Source organism: Gadus macrocephalus, chromosome 18 (genome assembly GCF_031168955.1).
Source record: "Gadus macrocephalus chromosome 18, ASM3116895v1".
In the NCBI taxonomy this organism is placed as follows: domain Eukaryota; kingdom Metazoa; phylum Chordata; class Actinopteri; order Gadiformes; family Gadidae; genus Gadus; species Gadus macrocephalus.
In genome coordinates this window covers 10,137,893-10,152,658 of record NC_082399.1, presented here as the reverse complement: position 1 = coordinate 10,152,658, position 14,766 = coordinate 10,137,893, and the positions used below count along the sequence as shown (strand labels likewise).

The 14,766-nt window shown below is 43.9% G+C and overlaps 3 protein-coding genes across 8 annotated transcripts in view; 1 reads left to right on the top strand and 2 right to left on the bottom strand.

The window, feature by feature from the left end:
* Positions 1-348: 348 nt before the first annotated feature.
* Positions 349-2,923, bottom strand: hbae4 (hemoglobin alpha embryonic-4). The gene is made up of 3 exons (XM_060036905.1): positions 2,524-2,923; positions 1,753-1,957; positions 349-948 (listed from the first exon to the last, which is right to left on the bottom strand). The coding sequence occupies exons 1-3, from the start codon at positions 2,613-2,615 to the stop codon at positions 820-822; spliced, it is 426 nt and encodes a 141-aa protein (XP_059892888.1). The 5' UTR covers positions 2,616-2,923; the 3' UTR covers positions 349-819.
* Positions 2,924-4,241: 1,318 nt separating this feature from the next.
* The window catches only part of rhbdf1b (rhomboid 5 homolog 1b (Drosophila)), a 33,722-nt gene continuing 23,197 nt past the window's right edge, over positions 4,242-14,766 (top strand). Inside the window, exons 1-2 of one of the 6 annotated variants that reach the window (XM_060036894.1) lie at positions 4,243-4,906; positions 6,059-6,117. The gene's annotated coding sequence lies outside the window, so the exon portion shown is untranslated. Of the gene's footprint in view, positions 4,907-6,058; positions 6,118-14,724 lie in introns of those variants that run through there. The other 5 variants (XM_060036896.1, XM_060036893.1, XM_060036898.1 and 2 more) reach the window with 5 other exon arrangements.
* Positions 8,081-9,301, bottom strand: LOC132446572 (hemoglobin subunit beta-2). The gene is made up of 3 exons (XM_060036902.1): positions 9,143-9,301; positions 8,810-9,032; positions 8,081-8,481 (listed from the first exon to the last, which is right to left on the bottom strand). The coding sequence occupies exons 1-3, from the start codon at positions 9,232-9,234 to the stop codon at positions 8,353-8,355; spliced, it is 444 nt and encodes a 147-aa protein (XP_059892885.1). The 5' UTR covers positions 9,235-9,301; the 3' UTR covers positions 8,081-8,352.

Here is a 14,766-nt window from a genome sequence, read left to right as displayed (position 1 = left end):
AAAACATATTCGCAAGAGTGACTAAGCAATGACTCAGGGTTTGTGTTATCTAATGTGTGCAGTTGGTTTATACCTCAGGATCCACAGAAAAACATTTCTCGTTGATTAATGCAACCTACGATCTGCTAAAATTCTTATTCATGTCTCAAACACACACACACACACACACACACACACACACACACACACACGCACGCACGCACGCACGCACGCACGCACGCACGCACACACACACACACACACACACACACACACACACACACACACACACACACACACACACACACACACACACACACACACATACCCACACTCAATTCAAATCAATGTAATAATCGACAAAACAGATCATGTTGTTAATAAAGTTTATTGCAAAAGTGGCACCCAATAAAATACTGATCATACATCTGGATGCATTACATAATTACACTATTAATTATAGGTTACACAAACATACGTGTACTAATTTTTCTTATCAAAGTCACAATGTGCAAGATTGATTCTTCCCAGTTAGTAGGCGGGAGACTTTCAGCCTTTAAAAAACTCCTTAACAGTGCTCTGCCCAACAGTGTACTGACACAAACTGGCACTGCTTGGCTGGAGTCGGAATATCGATAATGTGATTCTTGTAAACAAAGAGAGAGGTTTTTCATTTATAGAATAAATCAGTTATAGTATTGATAACCTTATTGAAATCCCTTCCGATCAGCATTGAATACGGATATGTCCATATGCGTTTAAAGCTTTGAGCCATAGCCGACATGTTAAACATTACGACTTCATTGGATGAGCAACATCGGGTCGGAGGTGGCGATGTTCTTATCTGAATTTCTCCCCAAGTACGGCAGAGAACGCAGAGAGATACTTGTCCATGGCGGCATGCGAACTGGGCGTGAAGCGGTCACCCATGAAACAGGCAAGGGTGACTATCATACAGTGCGAAAACAGCTGGAGGGAAGAAAGGACATATTGGAAACATTGTTACCAGATTCAATTTATGTGTGCCTTCGGTTAATTTACCTTCGATTTTTCCTAACATATGCCTACTTAAGGGAGTGAGGTTTTCTTAAACTTTCGGGGTCTTTGTCACACACTTTGTGTTTTTCCATTTCAGTTTGATTTGTTTCTGAAGCACAGACCGTCAAACATAATAGCATACTCTTTTTTTTTACACAATGGCATACTTTTTTTGAACTACTGTAGACCTAGAACATCTGTAGACATATTGCATGTCGACCTGTAGGCCTAGTTTACCTATATGCATAGTACACTTGTAGTCCTAGTTTAGCTGTAGATCTTGTGTAGCTCGACACACCTGTTGACCCGGTATACCGTAGTAGTATACATGTAGACCTGTAGGCCTATAGCTATATGTCTAGTACACTTGTAGTCCTAGTTTATCTGTAGATCTCATATACCTAGACAAACCTTAGTGTATATACCTGTAGTATGCATGTAGACCTGAAGGCATATGCCTAGTACACCTATGGTCCTAGTTAACCAGTAGATCTTGTGTACATAGACACGCCGGTTAGCCTCATATACCTGTAGCATGTAGACCTGTAGGCCAGGTACACCTATATGTCTAGAACACCTGTAGTCCTCATATTGGAGATCCCCTATGCATAGAAGGTAGGTAGAAGCCTAGTATACCTGCAGGCAAACATTCCCAACGTTTCTTTTCGCAATACTTTATTTCAAGAATGCGCACACATCAATGAAAACCACCCTAGACTTTGTTTCTGTTGGCACCTTGAAGTTGTTGGGCTGGATGCGGAGTTGGTAGGCGTGGTAGGTTTGAAGAGGAGCGAGGTTAGTCATCAGGTTAGCAATGTCCTTGGAGCCCTCCGCCAACGCCAGGACGATCTTCTGGCCATGGGACAGCAGGTGGGCCGAGCGGGGGCTGATGTCCAGGTGGGAGAAGTACGTCTTGGTGCCAGGGTACGACGTGAACATCCTGCGCAGGGCATGGGGAGAACAAGCACAACATGCATATGATTGAGCTTGGTGATTGATTTGAGGATTGGTTCATGAAAACCCTTGTTTGTTTCATTCTGTCTTTTTCGTCTGCCCACAGATCCTTGGGGCAGTGAATAAGTGTATGAATGGGTGAATGTGGATCATTGCGGCGTTGTGTTGTCATGGAGGTTAGAAAATGGCAGTTCTTTTAGTTTATATATTTATTCCTGACCTGTATACCTTGTTAATTTCTAACATGATAGGCCTTAGATAAATGTAATATGTTGAGAATACCGTGAGAATGCTAAATAACACATATGCAACTTTTTGGTGTGAATAGGTTACTGTAAATCTCTATTGATAAAGCCCTGCTCTATCAACACTGCCATGGTGAGGCGTTTGATACCCACTGGAAAACTAAACGTATGCATTCGTGTTCCACCAAAACTGCACATGTAAATCAAAACATTTATTTGTATCCACTTTGATCAACAGAATTGGAAAATTGGAAAAAAGACAAAAATGTGGTGCCTTGTTCAACGACTGGCGGTAATAGCGTCTTACCTCAGAAGAGCCTCTGCTCCTATGCGGTCAGCCACAGGGGTCAGTCTGGTCCATATTTCTATGATAAGCTCTTTCTCCTGTTTTGAGAGCATCGCAACCTACTCACCACTGGATCAAATGTGGCCCCAATTGAATATCCAGGGTGTGTTTGCTTTCAGTTTCCAACTTAGACGTTAACTTTTCTCCCACTGATCTTTCAGAGCAGGAGGAGCTGCAACCATAATTTAAAAATGTAAACAACTACCAATATTATTCTTATGATTGTTAGTCCTCTCCAGAAATGTACAGTTTAGCAATTAGTCTAAAAGATCCAGACGATTTTAGAATACCAAAGTCTCGACCGCTGAAAGAGTTTGTTTCCGTCGTTGGTGTGTCTTCTGTTATCAGTGGTCGTCATGTGGTTGGGGGGGGAGGGGGGGAGCAGGAGTGGGCTGCTGGTTCAATGACCACGCATGACATACAAATGGACGTCTCATGTTTGACATTGTCATCCAGGGGACACACAGTAATGTTCCAGTGTCAGTGGATTCACGACACCGAGCCGAGTGAGAGTTTCATGAGATGCTGAGCTCAAGAAGCCCTCAATGGGATGGATGGTGGAGTACATGAAGCTGCAGGTCTTTGAATTGTCAAGTGTCTGGTTATAACACAGCCTCCAGATCTATGGTGAGAGAGAGAGATGCAAGTGAGTGTGTGTGTGTGTGTGTGTGTGTGTGTGTGTGTGTGTGTGTGTGTGTTTGTGTGTGTGTGTGTGAGTGAGAGAGAGACAGAGAGAAATAATGAAATAGAAGACGGAAAAGGAGAAAGAGAGGGGAGAAGTAGAAAGAGACAGAGCGCATGAGATGGGAAAGAGATACTGAGAAAGAGAGAGCGGGAGAGAGAGAGAGATGGCGTAAAATAAATGGGAAAGAGCAAGAGAAATAAGAAAAATCGCTACAAAAACGATAGGGATCCAACCTGTTGGCTTGGACCCCTAATAAAGGGAGGATACTGTGAAGTGAATGAAACAAGTCTGGAGCGGATAACAGATAAGAGCATCTTATCAGCTGGCCCAGAGGGGCCTGGCTGTTGACGCGGAGAGGCGTGCACCGTGCTAAGGCTTCACGCCTGCTCATCAGGTCGTCATGACCTCATGTTATCGCTGTATAAATTAGATGTCCCTTTTTGTTTAGTGGTATCTGTCCTATGCTGTGGTTGTGTTTGTACCGCATAGTTAAAGGAAAAAGGTTTAATGAAAAAGAAGAAATAAGGTCAATTATACATAAGGCTGCCCCAGGTGAGGCGTTACCTCAATACCTATGCTGCTTGGTTTATGGCTGGTGTTCAATCATCCCTTTACTTATAACCTATTTGTAGGCCTACTCTATAATATATCAACTGCACACACACACACACACACACACACACACACACACACACACACACACACACACACACACACACACACACACAGACGCACACAAACACACACACACACACACACAAACATACACACATACACACACTAACAAAATACATAGAAAGAGGTTGAGCTCTTACACACACACACACACACACACACGCATATTTACAAATACTCCCGCACACACACACACTCACACAAACACAAAATACATAAAAAGAGGTTGAGCTATAACACACACACACACACCATTTACAACACACACACACACACACACACACACACACACACACACACACACACACACACACACACACACACACACACACACACACACACACACACACACACACAAACTCACAGACACAGTAAAAGCATTGATAAACTATAACGCCTACCAGAAAAGAATAAAAGATCAAAACTGATATTTTTTATTTATTTATTCAAATGATGTGTAGTTTCTGCAAACACGTAGCCTAAATGTAGCCCAGCAGTAGCCCACGGTGTGTAATACATTGAATACGATTTTTTTAATGATTAATACAAATTGGGAAACCCGTATTTCCAGCGACAGCACCTGCCTGCCATGGCGCGCGCGCGCCGTTTGGCGGTGACGTTGGACAACTGAAAACTTGCATGGCGGGCCGGGCTTGCGCTGCACGCTACAGCTGCTGTCATCCCCTCGCGGGGGCGGACTCCGGCGCACGCGATGCTGCTCTGCTTCACACACAGATTACAGCCTGGACCCGTTGAAGAAGTCCCGTTCTTATCGATGCAAACGCGGTCGTTTTGCGAGTATTTCTTCTCCAAAGGTGGCAAGCAAGGACAGTGAGGCTGGCGAGGTGTAGCCCCCACGCCAAGGTTCCCCCTCATTTCCCGCGTTTGAAGATGTTAGGACTGATAAGTTATGAGCGGGCTGGCGGGATATGTTGACATTTTGATTTACCGTTTGTCCATTGGCTACTAGGATTCAACAAAAAGGTAAGGGGAATAACGAATGATGTAGGCTACTCATGCTGTCTCGACTGCTGTGCAGTTTCCATAGGTCTCGGTGAACACGTTGGCGGCATCGCCATAGAGACAGCGAGCATCTGTTTGACTCTGCCTCTTAAATAGTATTATATCGCGTGCAAAACTAACCCTCGCCATCTCGGCTCATGTCGTCTGTAGGGATACACGCGGGTGCAGGGGTATTCTCAGGGTCTCTCAAGGCGAGGCTTATGTTAAAACTCATTAGCGATCATCATGACATGTTGGTTTGTCACACAGCGCATAGCTGCTCTAGGTTGCTGTTATAACTTGCGAGCTTGTGCGCGCGCGCGCACCTGCGTGTGTGTGTGTGTGTGTGTGTGTGTGTGTGTGTGTGTGTGTGTGTGTGTGTGTGTGTGTGTGTGTGTGTGTGTGTGTGTGTGTGTGTGTGTGTGTGTGTGTGTGTGTGCGCGTGCGTGCGTGTCTGCGTGCGCAATCGCTATTGTTAATACACACACCGAGTTGTCCAATATACTATTTGGTTAGGTGCACAGGCTACTGTCTCCTTTCGATGTAGTTGGCATTGATAGTTAATATTTGAAGATGTCCAATTAGACTTATTAAGACCAGCTGTGTAATGTATCACTTATACTACTTACTGCATCTTCAGATTATCAGTGGAATCGTTATTTTCTATCTTTAATGGACATTTTGCCATTGCCTTTGAGGTTATATTAAACAGACACTCAATGACACACGACTGCAAACGGTAAACACTTAGAGGAGATATCTCTGTTTCCTGTTTGTAACTGAACCGAAACCGTGTGTGTTTGATTTGTGTTTGAGTGTGCGTGCGTTTGAGTACGTGTGCATGTGTTTGCGCATGGACGAAACACATAAATCTGTCTGCGAATCAGTCGGCATACTCGCAGGCACATCGGGTGTGTGTGAGTTTGTGTGTGTGTGTGTGTGTGTGTGTGTGTGTGTGTGTGTGTGTGTGTGTGTGTGTGTGTGTGTGTGTGTGTGTGTGTGTGTGTGTGTGTGTGTGTGTGGTCACATGTGTCAGCATGGACACCTGTGTGTAGTAGGTCTATTCCGTGCTTGAGCATGCAGTTTGTGCAACTACATGCAGTATTTCCTCCTTTGATTTTCCCTTTCTTTCAGTTCCCTCAATATGTAGCTGTTCAAAGCCCAGGCACACCTAATGCGAAGCACGTGAAGCGGTGAGCATGTCTGAGCCTGTCGCGTACTGAACCAGCAGTTTACAGTCACAGCAGACCATGCCTCTGCCATCGCAATGCAGAGCCGGGGTGGAGGGTTCGCTCATCCTCGATGGATGCCGCAGCTGGTTTTTGAGAATGCAGGCACGCTTGAAGCTACTATGTACACGTATGATTAGATAGTCGCAGCCTATAGACCAGGATTTTATCCCTGAACAGCACAATAAATCCATTCCCTCTGCGTCCTACACTGTACGTGTCTCTAACATTGAGATGCTATGCATTTGTGACAGGCAAGAGGGATTCCATGATGAGCGCGGAACGGCCCTCAGTCTAAATCGTCTCTTAGACACCGGCGCATTCAACTCCATACAGATATTGTCATTGGGTCTTTCACTCACTTGTTGACGGGCTATGGCACTTACAAACGTATTACACTCAGATAATAGCTCTTGCATCTTTTAAATTTCAGAATAACCCTTTTAAATTTCAGAATAACCCTACCTGTAAACCTATCTGTTTACTACAAGCCTGCAGCATTCTGTTGTGTTGCATGGGAAAGACACAACCGTTTTGTGCCCAGGGGCAGGTTGGTGGAGTCAAACCCAAATAGTGTCTGAAATCCTCCCGTAGGTACCCTTGAGCAAGATGTACTCAACCCTAACTGCTCTATAATTACTGATTTATCTGTATTCACCATAAGTCATTTTTGGATAAAAGTGTGTGCTAACTAATGGGCATAAGATCTAATAATACTCGGGTTGAAATGAGGTCCTCACATGTATGGTATGTGAATAATTCCATTGCGCATAATTGAAGGCATCCCCCCCCCCCCCCCAGGACACATGACAGGTGAGGAGGTTATCTGATTCAGGCCATTGGGAGGCTTTGCATCGCCCTCCAACCCTACACACATTAGACACCAAAATGATCAAGATTTAAGCCGTACCCCGGTGATCTGGAAAGAGATTTTTGTAATCCTCATTGCAAATCTGTTCTCCCTCCGTGGCCTACATCTCTCCATGGAGATGCTGACTACATTACTGCACTGTTATGAAACACTTTCTTTCTTATTCTTTCTATCACTTTCCACCACACTGCTACCACTATTGCACTGTAAACACCTAACTAACTACTATCACTTTTTATTAGCCATTAAACTACTCTTTAGCTTTTATTTTAATTTTTTTACATTTGCTCTTTTTGTTATGATCCCAAGGACAAGTGTTGTACGTGGAGGTTGTCCCCCCCACATCCGTTACAGGGACACTACTACACGATCAACGCTGTAGTAGTGTTGATCGTGTTACACGTGTTGTTGAGGAGAGCTTGGAACCAAATAATTATGTTGCCAGAAATTACTTTGACTGTGTGTTTTTTTTTCCTCTGCATTTAAAATATAAAGAACTTGAACTTTCTGCTTGGCCTCAGCTCCTCTCTTTCCCAATGGCTGCTATCTGTGGCCAGCCCTCATAAGTGTCCCTCATACATGGCCGGCAAACACAGGCAACTGCTCTGTTGCGTTCATCCGGGCGACTGAATGACAAAGGGAGCAGTGGAGCCGGGGGTGGGTGGGCGGTGAGAAGGTCTATTCATGTCTGCAGCAGACCAACACCACACTGGACTGGGTCTCCACTGTGGCAGCGACCCTCCGGTCAGCAGAGTGCAGGCATGAAGCAGATCCATATGGCATGGGGGGGTCAGACGCTTTGAGTCGGCTTTTGTCTTTCTGGCTTCCCCTCGCTTGTCCCCTGCTCTGGCTCTCCCTCTCTTTCAATATCAGTCTTTCTCTGTCTATCTTGTGTATCAATATCCATGTCTTTTATTCTTTCTTTCTCTATATTGATGCCTCTTTGTAGTGGTATCTTCATCAATGTATAGGATAATCAACGTATTATCCGCAGTTGAAGCTCGTGAAGCAATCCCATGAACACAAATAAGACAGAAGGTTTGATAAGCAGAGTCGTGAAGTGCTCAACATGATTTTACTGTGGGATAAATATAACAATGTTGCACAGCAATACTATCAGATTCGGATGACATGAATTCACAGGTAATGATGCAGAGCACCTCAACAGAGTGGAGCATGTGAAAGGGCTGGGTTCCGTCAATCAGGGCTCTTGTGAGTCAAGGGCCCTGATTGACATCACACACGAGCTTCACTCCTGGATGATGGTAGATCGGTGATGATGAATGGGATGGCTGGAGATCACCCACTCTGCGACTGGGAATGTCAGCCTAGTGGTACTGTCTGCCCAGAGCGGAGACGACGACAGACAGGAACTTCTGCCACGCCACCTGGGTCTCCACGGTGAAGGCGGTGCCCATCTTGGCGGCGATGACAACGGTCAGGCAGTCGGCCAGCAGCTGCACATGTGAGGGAGGGAGGAAGACGTTTAGGGAGGTCTAGGTTCATTAAGAAGACTCCGCCGTGAGGTGAGAATAACTGCCGGTGGTTCGTGCATGCCCAGGCAGCACTAGCTCAGGAGGAAGAGCGGGTTGGCTGGTAACCGTACGTTTTCTAAGAGTGTCGAGGTGTCCCTGAGCAAGGCGCCTAACCCTAACTGCTCCAGCCTTGCATGGCTGACACTGCCATCGGTGTGTGACTATGTGCATGAATGGTTGAATGTCAGGCAATGTTGTAAAGCGCTTTTGGTAAAAGCATGATATAAATGCAGTCCATTTATGCTCGTACCCTGAAGTTGTCGGGATCCACGTGCAGCTTGTCAGAGTGGAGCAGAGACAGCTCGGCGTAGGTGTTCTTGATGTCGTCCATGTTCTTCAGGGCCCGGTCCAGACCGTGCAGGATCTTGGTGCCGTGGGCTGCGATCAGGGGGTTGGCCATGATGGTCTCTGCATTGTACAGGTTGCCGAAGGCGCCGAAGTACCTCTGGGTCCAGGGGTACACGATCAGACACCTGCAAGAGGACGATGGATTCATTCATTATTTGTACAGGTGTCAAAACAATGATGAGTTTGAGTTTCACAATGCATTGTTAAAGACATGGGTTAGAGTTTGGGTTCATACCTGCACAGAGACTTGCGACCGATCTCTTCGTAGTCCAAGGTGGAGAAGATGTCATTAATGATGGTGCGCTCTTCATCAGTCCACTCAACCATGGTTGCTGTTGTGTTGTTGTTGCTTCAGTAGAAAATCAACTGAATCGTACCGTTTGCTGTCACCCCTCGGCTTTTAAAGGGTTCCCCCCCCCCGCCCCCAACCACGAAACGAGCTGCGATAGGCTGGAGATGACATGCTTCAGATATACCAAACGATCCAGAAGTTTCTGGACGTTTCGCTGTTCTTCAGCAAAACGTCCAGAAACTTCTGGAACGAGAGATTTGCTCAACTGCAAAGTTTAACTAACCACACATGCATATGAATTTTGATTGAGGGTAACTACTGCTGCTACGCCCATTCCCCAGCCTGTAGTTCTATAGGCCCATTGTACATTATCCAATAGGCAGCACTTAATTCACAAGAAGTGCTGCACAAGCAAGTTTCTGAAGCACAGCTTGAGTAGCTGGTTACCTTAATGTTAGATTTGTATTATTATAATTTTTTATTTCATATGATGATTATAATGATAATTATAATACTAATGTTATGTATTATATTATAATAGCATTATTACAAATTGGAACATTAATATTTCTTATTATTTATGATATTATTTTGTAGAATTATGCCTTGTTATTTTCAATGTATTCTGATGAATATTATAAAAAATGAGAAGAAAATGAATGGATTGTATTCACACACTATTTAAAAAAGAGAATGAATTGAATCAAATGTGTATGTCAAACATGTAGCATCATTTGTTAAGGAGGATGTCGGATAATAACATATTTAACACATATATTAAAATGCATTATACACACTGACAGAATACCATTTCGGTAGGGTTGTTAATAGTGGCTTGATAATCTGTTAGGGCAGGGAAGGTGCAGGCCTGAGGTGTGGCAGGGTTCCACCCTCCCTTATCAGAGGGTTATGCAGGCTCAATAGGTTTCATGTGTCATGCTTCATTTCAAATAATGTAACACACGCCCGCACAAACAAACAAATACAAACACACACACAAACACCCTGTGTTTAAATGCGTACTTGTGTTACAACACACAGAGACACAGTGTTGTCTCTTGCACTGTGTCTCATTCGCTTGCTATATTTCTCTCTCATATGATCTGACTCTCATTTGAACTGCCTCTTTTCCCCCCCCCTCTGTCTACTTCTGTCCCTTTCTCAGCCTTTAGCGCCTCTTTCACACTCTGATAATCCTCGCTCTCTCATGCTCTCTGTGACTCTCCCTTTTCTCCCTCTCTAACCCAGACTGCAGCGTGCCCTCCGCGCTCCCTCGTCTCCTTCTCTCTGTCACGGCGGTTTGGATTAGCCTATTGACGTCTAACCGTCCCTGTTGTATAAGCATCCAACTTGGCAGACGGATGTGTAGTATCAGAGCTGTTTATCCTTTGGATTGCCCTCTGTTAGTTCCAGATGTGTGGAAGCCGGCTCTCAGGCATCAGAACAACGTGTGTGACCGATGGAACGATGCATTATGCAACCTGAATTATGTCCGCTGAATAGAACGGATGATGGATGCATTTATACAAAGTGCCTTACAACAGTGAATCTCGAATGGTGCATCCCCGAAGGCATTAGTAGTTGGTCACTGAGCATATGCCAAACCGCAATCTGTAGAAAGGAAACCATGGATTTACTACCGTTTCAACGTTAATTCGTGTTTCAATCGCTTACTATGTTCTTGAGTTAACCAGAATTGTTTCAGCTTTTTTAACTGTAAAGGACGGAATTGTCGATAACTATACCTTAGATCCATATTTTGGGGAAGCGGGGGGTTCGTGACTTAATGAATATTGACATACGTTGGTCCCGGAGCTAGAACAGTGGAAAACCACTGCCTTAGAATATCTTAAATATATATATAACATAAATTATTAGTGTCCCCAACGAGAATTGAACCCCAGTGCTTGGCAGTGATACCGCCATTATCTTCAAGTTGAGTTAGGCCAGACCACACACAAATTATTTTGTTAGTAGGAATGTAATGGCCACCATTTATTCTCAATGGAAATGTTCAGATTGCTGGCCAACACTTTGGATCTTTGTTTATGGTTTCTTCCACGCACCAGCTGGGTGGTTTCAGGTCAGGCTGAGGAGGAATTTGAAAACTGGTAAGGATTAGAATGGGTTGAAGACCTTTAAGTTCAACCTCAAAACCTGTTCTTTAAAATGACAGACTCTTTTCCCCAAAATGACTTTCTTTAAGTAAATCAAAGTACAAGTTCATACATGCATTTTATTTCTGTTATTTTAGGTTGCCTTTTGAATGTCTGGCCGGGGACAACGGATAAACTAGCCTCTCAGGCTAACTCTGGCTCACTTACAGTTTGACTGTTGATTAGTTTGCAATGTCCGTGAAATAAACCAATAAATAAAATAAAATCAACAGCGAAGATAGATACCACTCAAAAAGTGCAAGAATCATTATATAACAATTCATAAAATAAGCAAAGCTTCCGCTTTTGAGTGCTACATTATAGAAACAAGAATTAGAGACTATTACAATTTTGGGATTTTGTATTTTAAATCATGAACCAAGATGCAGTCTGAGAACATGAGTTTTCAGCATGCCGTGGAAGATGGTTTAAGCTATCTTTGAGTCAGTGGGAAGTTCTGGAGATAACTCTTAATCTTCTATGAGGAACACAGCTTGTGTATCTAAACTGTGTTGTAAACTCCTCTGCATATATTCCAGGTTTGATCGTGGTGTCTAATGAATAATACATTAAATGGTTTATAGTGTTCTTTGTTTATCATGCTCAACAAACATGTCCAATATCTGAACCAGTGTGGACTACAAGGATCTAAATGGGAAATATATTTTTACTTTTGGCTTAACAAGTCTCTTCTTCTTGTGCATGTGTGTGCGGTGGAAATGCATGGCCTAAACAGTATAAGCTTACACGAGTGTGTTTGAGTAATGGAAAGCTCATTAATTTTCAGTGGTTGCTAAATGAAAGCCAGACACCACAAGGGTATTAAAACATTCACCCATGGCCGCACTGATGTTCCGCGCGTCTTTGAAAGAGAGATGTCGTCGAGGCTTATACTAATCATCTCAGTTTGGCTGCGGAGTCTCTGTGACTGACGCTGTTTTACTGGTTTAGTTTGGTTTGCTCTCACTTCAAAATATAGATAATTTGTGTCCCTTGGTCATTGCATTTGTCGCAAATGTTCCCAGCGTGATTCAAATTTGAACATAATGCATGTGTCGAGAGTAAGTTCTAATACACATGACAAGGGAAAAGTGTATATCTTCATTTAGACTGGTACATTATCTATATACAATTAAAATCATATACTCTGCATCGAACGATGCAAAATAATCCAAAACCAATTTTGTGTGCCCTGGTAAATATCAAGGTTAATTGAATACAATTTCATATCTGAAACATTTATTATTTAGTGTCTATCCATAAGCCAGGGCTGACATAATTTAAAATGCCAGTTTTTCTGTTTTCATTGCAGGTTGTTAAATCATTTAATCATGTTTGTTAACTCACACATACACTCACAGATGTGAACACATCCACAAAAAAATGACATAAAGAGAGAGAGAGAGAGAGAGAGAGAGAGAGAGAGAGAGAGAGAGAGAGAGAGAGAGAGAGAGAGAGAGAGAGAGAGAGAGAGAGAGAGAGAGAGAGAGAGAGAGAGAGAGAGCAAGAGAGAGAAAGAGATAGAGACTGTACAGGAAGGAAATTACCTACAGTGATATTATTAGAACAGCTGCTGGCATAACAGATGTTAGGCCAGTGTCAAGCGAATCAAACATTTTGGCAATTTCTGGCAACTACCGCACAGCTTTTTAAACAACAAAGTCGTTTTTTCACCCTGTGTCATTTAGTGATGACAGAAAAAAAAAAAAAACATGACAAATGATTGACATGCTGAGCTGATGAACATCGCGGTCACAGGGAACACAGAGTTTTGATTCGGGATTAGCTGTGGATAAGCTTTTGTATTTTCTGGTGACAGCGGCGTAGCTTTCAAACAGCACTAAGCTAGCACGGACTGGATATGTGTACACGAGTGAGCACTGTCACGTGCCTCGCCAGGCAACCAATACAATAACACAGAGGAGGGCGCTCGCTGAGGTTCTTCAGTCAAGAAAGAGGATGCGATGTCATAAGCCACCCACACACACACACACACACAGACACACACAAACACACACACACAGACACACACAGACACACACACACACGCACACGTACACACACACACACACACGCACACACACACACACACACACACACACACACACACACACACACACACACACACACAGACACCCCCACACACGCACACACACACACACACACACACACTGCAAAGACCACCTCATCACATTTGTACAGACCCTAATTTAACCAATGTGGGACACTGGTTATTATCCAGAGCAATCCGAGGGATTCACTGTGGCTGTGTTCACTGTGTTCACATTAAGGCAAACACTGGGGAGCATTGCAGCAGTCAAACTAGCCTTTGATTGGTCTAGACAGAGACGATGTCACACAGTTTTAGGGACCCAAACCTCAGATAATTGGACAGGATAAGATGTGTAATACATGAGCACACTGGCCTTGCTTAAACGCACAGCCTGTGTGGGCTCATTAAAACGCGGCCCTCATGAAGGCTACGGGGAAACCATGCCAGCGGGGGGTTATTAAAAGTGGAACAGGATACAGTGGTGTTAAGACAAGTTATACTTTACTGCCAAGGAAATTACAATGGCCTGTCGTTTGGTCTGTTAAGATACGTTGGGAAATGTCCCCCCTTTCTTACTGAGTAGATGCAGCGATGGATAAAACAGGACACGAGAGAGGATTTATGTTTGACCCAAGCGCTTCTGTTTAGGCTTTGTTCCGTATATTTGGTTTTGTAAATTGCTTTTTGTGCGTTGCGTGGGAGGAGAACAGTGGTTCAATGCCCAGTGTAGTGTAGCTCAACAGGATGTTTGTCCAGCAGCCTAACGGTCCTGGGTTCCAGCCCCATGAAGTCATGCAGGCCAACTAGATCTAGTTGTTGGCTTATTGCTACAGCAATGACCTCACTTCCTTGCGCTAGTCAGTCAGTACCCTTACTGCCTGGTCACCAGGTGAGGGGGGGGGGGGGTGTGGTTGACCCATGAAGGCTTCCTCATAAGTGGGGGCCGGGGGGGAGTGGTGGTGAATGATTAGCATCTGTGGCCTGTGGGGAAGGATCTTGATTGGTGGTTCTTCATGACTTCCATCTGACCCAGATGGAAGTCATGATCTGTCAACATATTTATGAGTGATACCCCTAAAGTGTCAAACCCCTTAAGTGAAAGGTGACCAGCATGTTTTGATGTCGTGAATTTAATATTTAACAGATGCGTGTACGATTTTGCAGTCGGGTTAGTGTTATATTTGTGTGCTGGTCAAATTGGCAAGTGACTAAGGCAATGAAGGTAATGATGTCTGACTGTGGAATTTACAATTGGCTACCTCCAATACATGAATCCCTAACTGACAGGACGTACGAAGATTAGGTGTCAATTATATATTTTCTTTTTTCTTTACTATCTGAAAGTATATGTCAGTGAG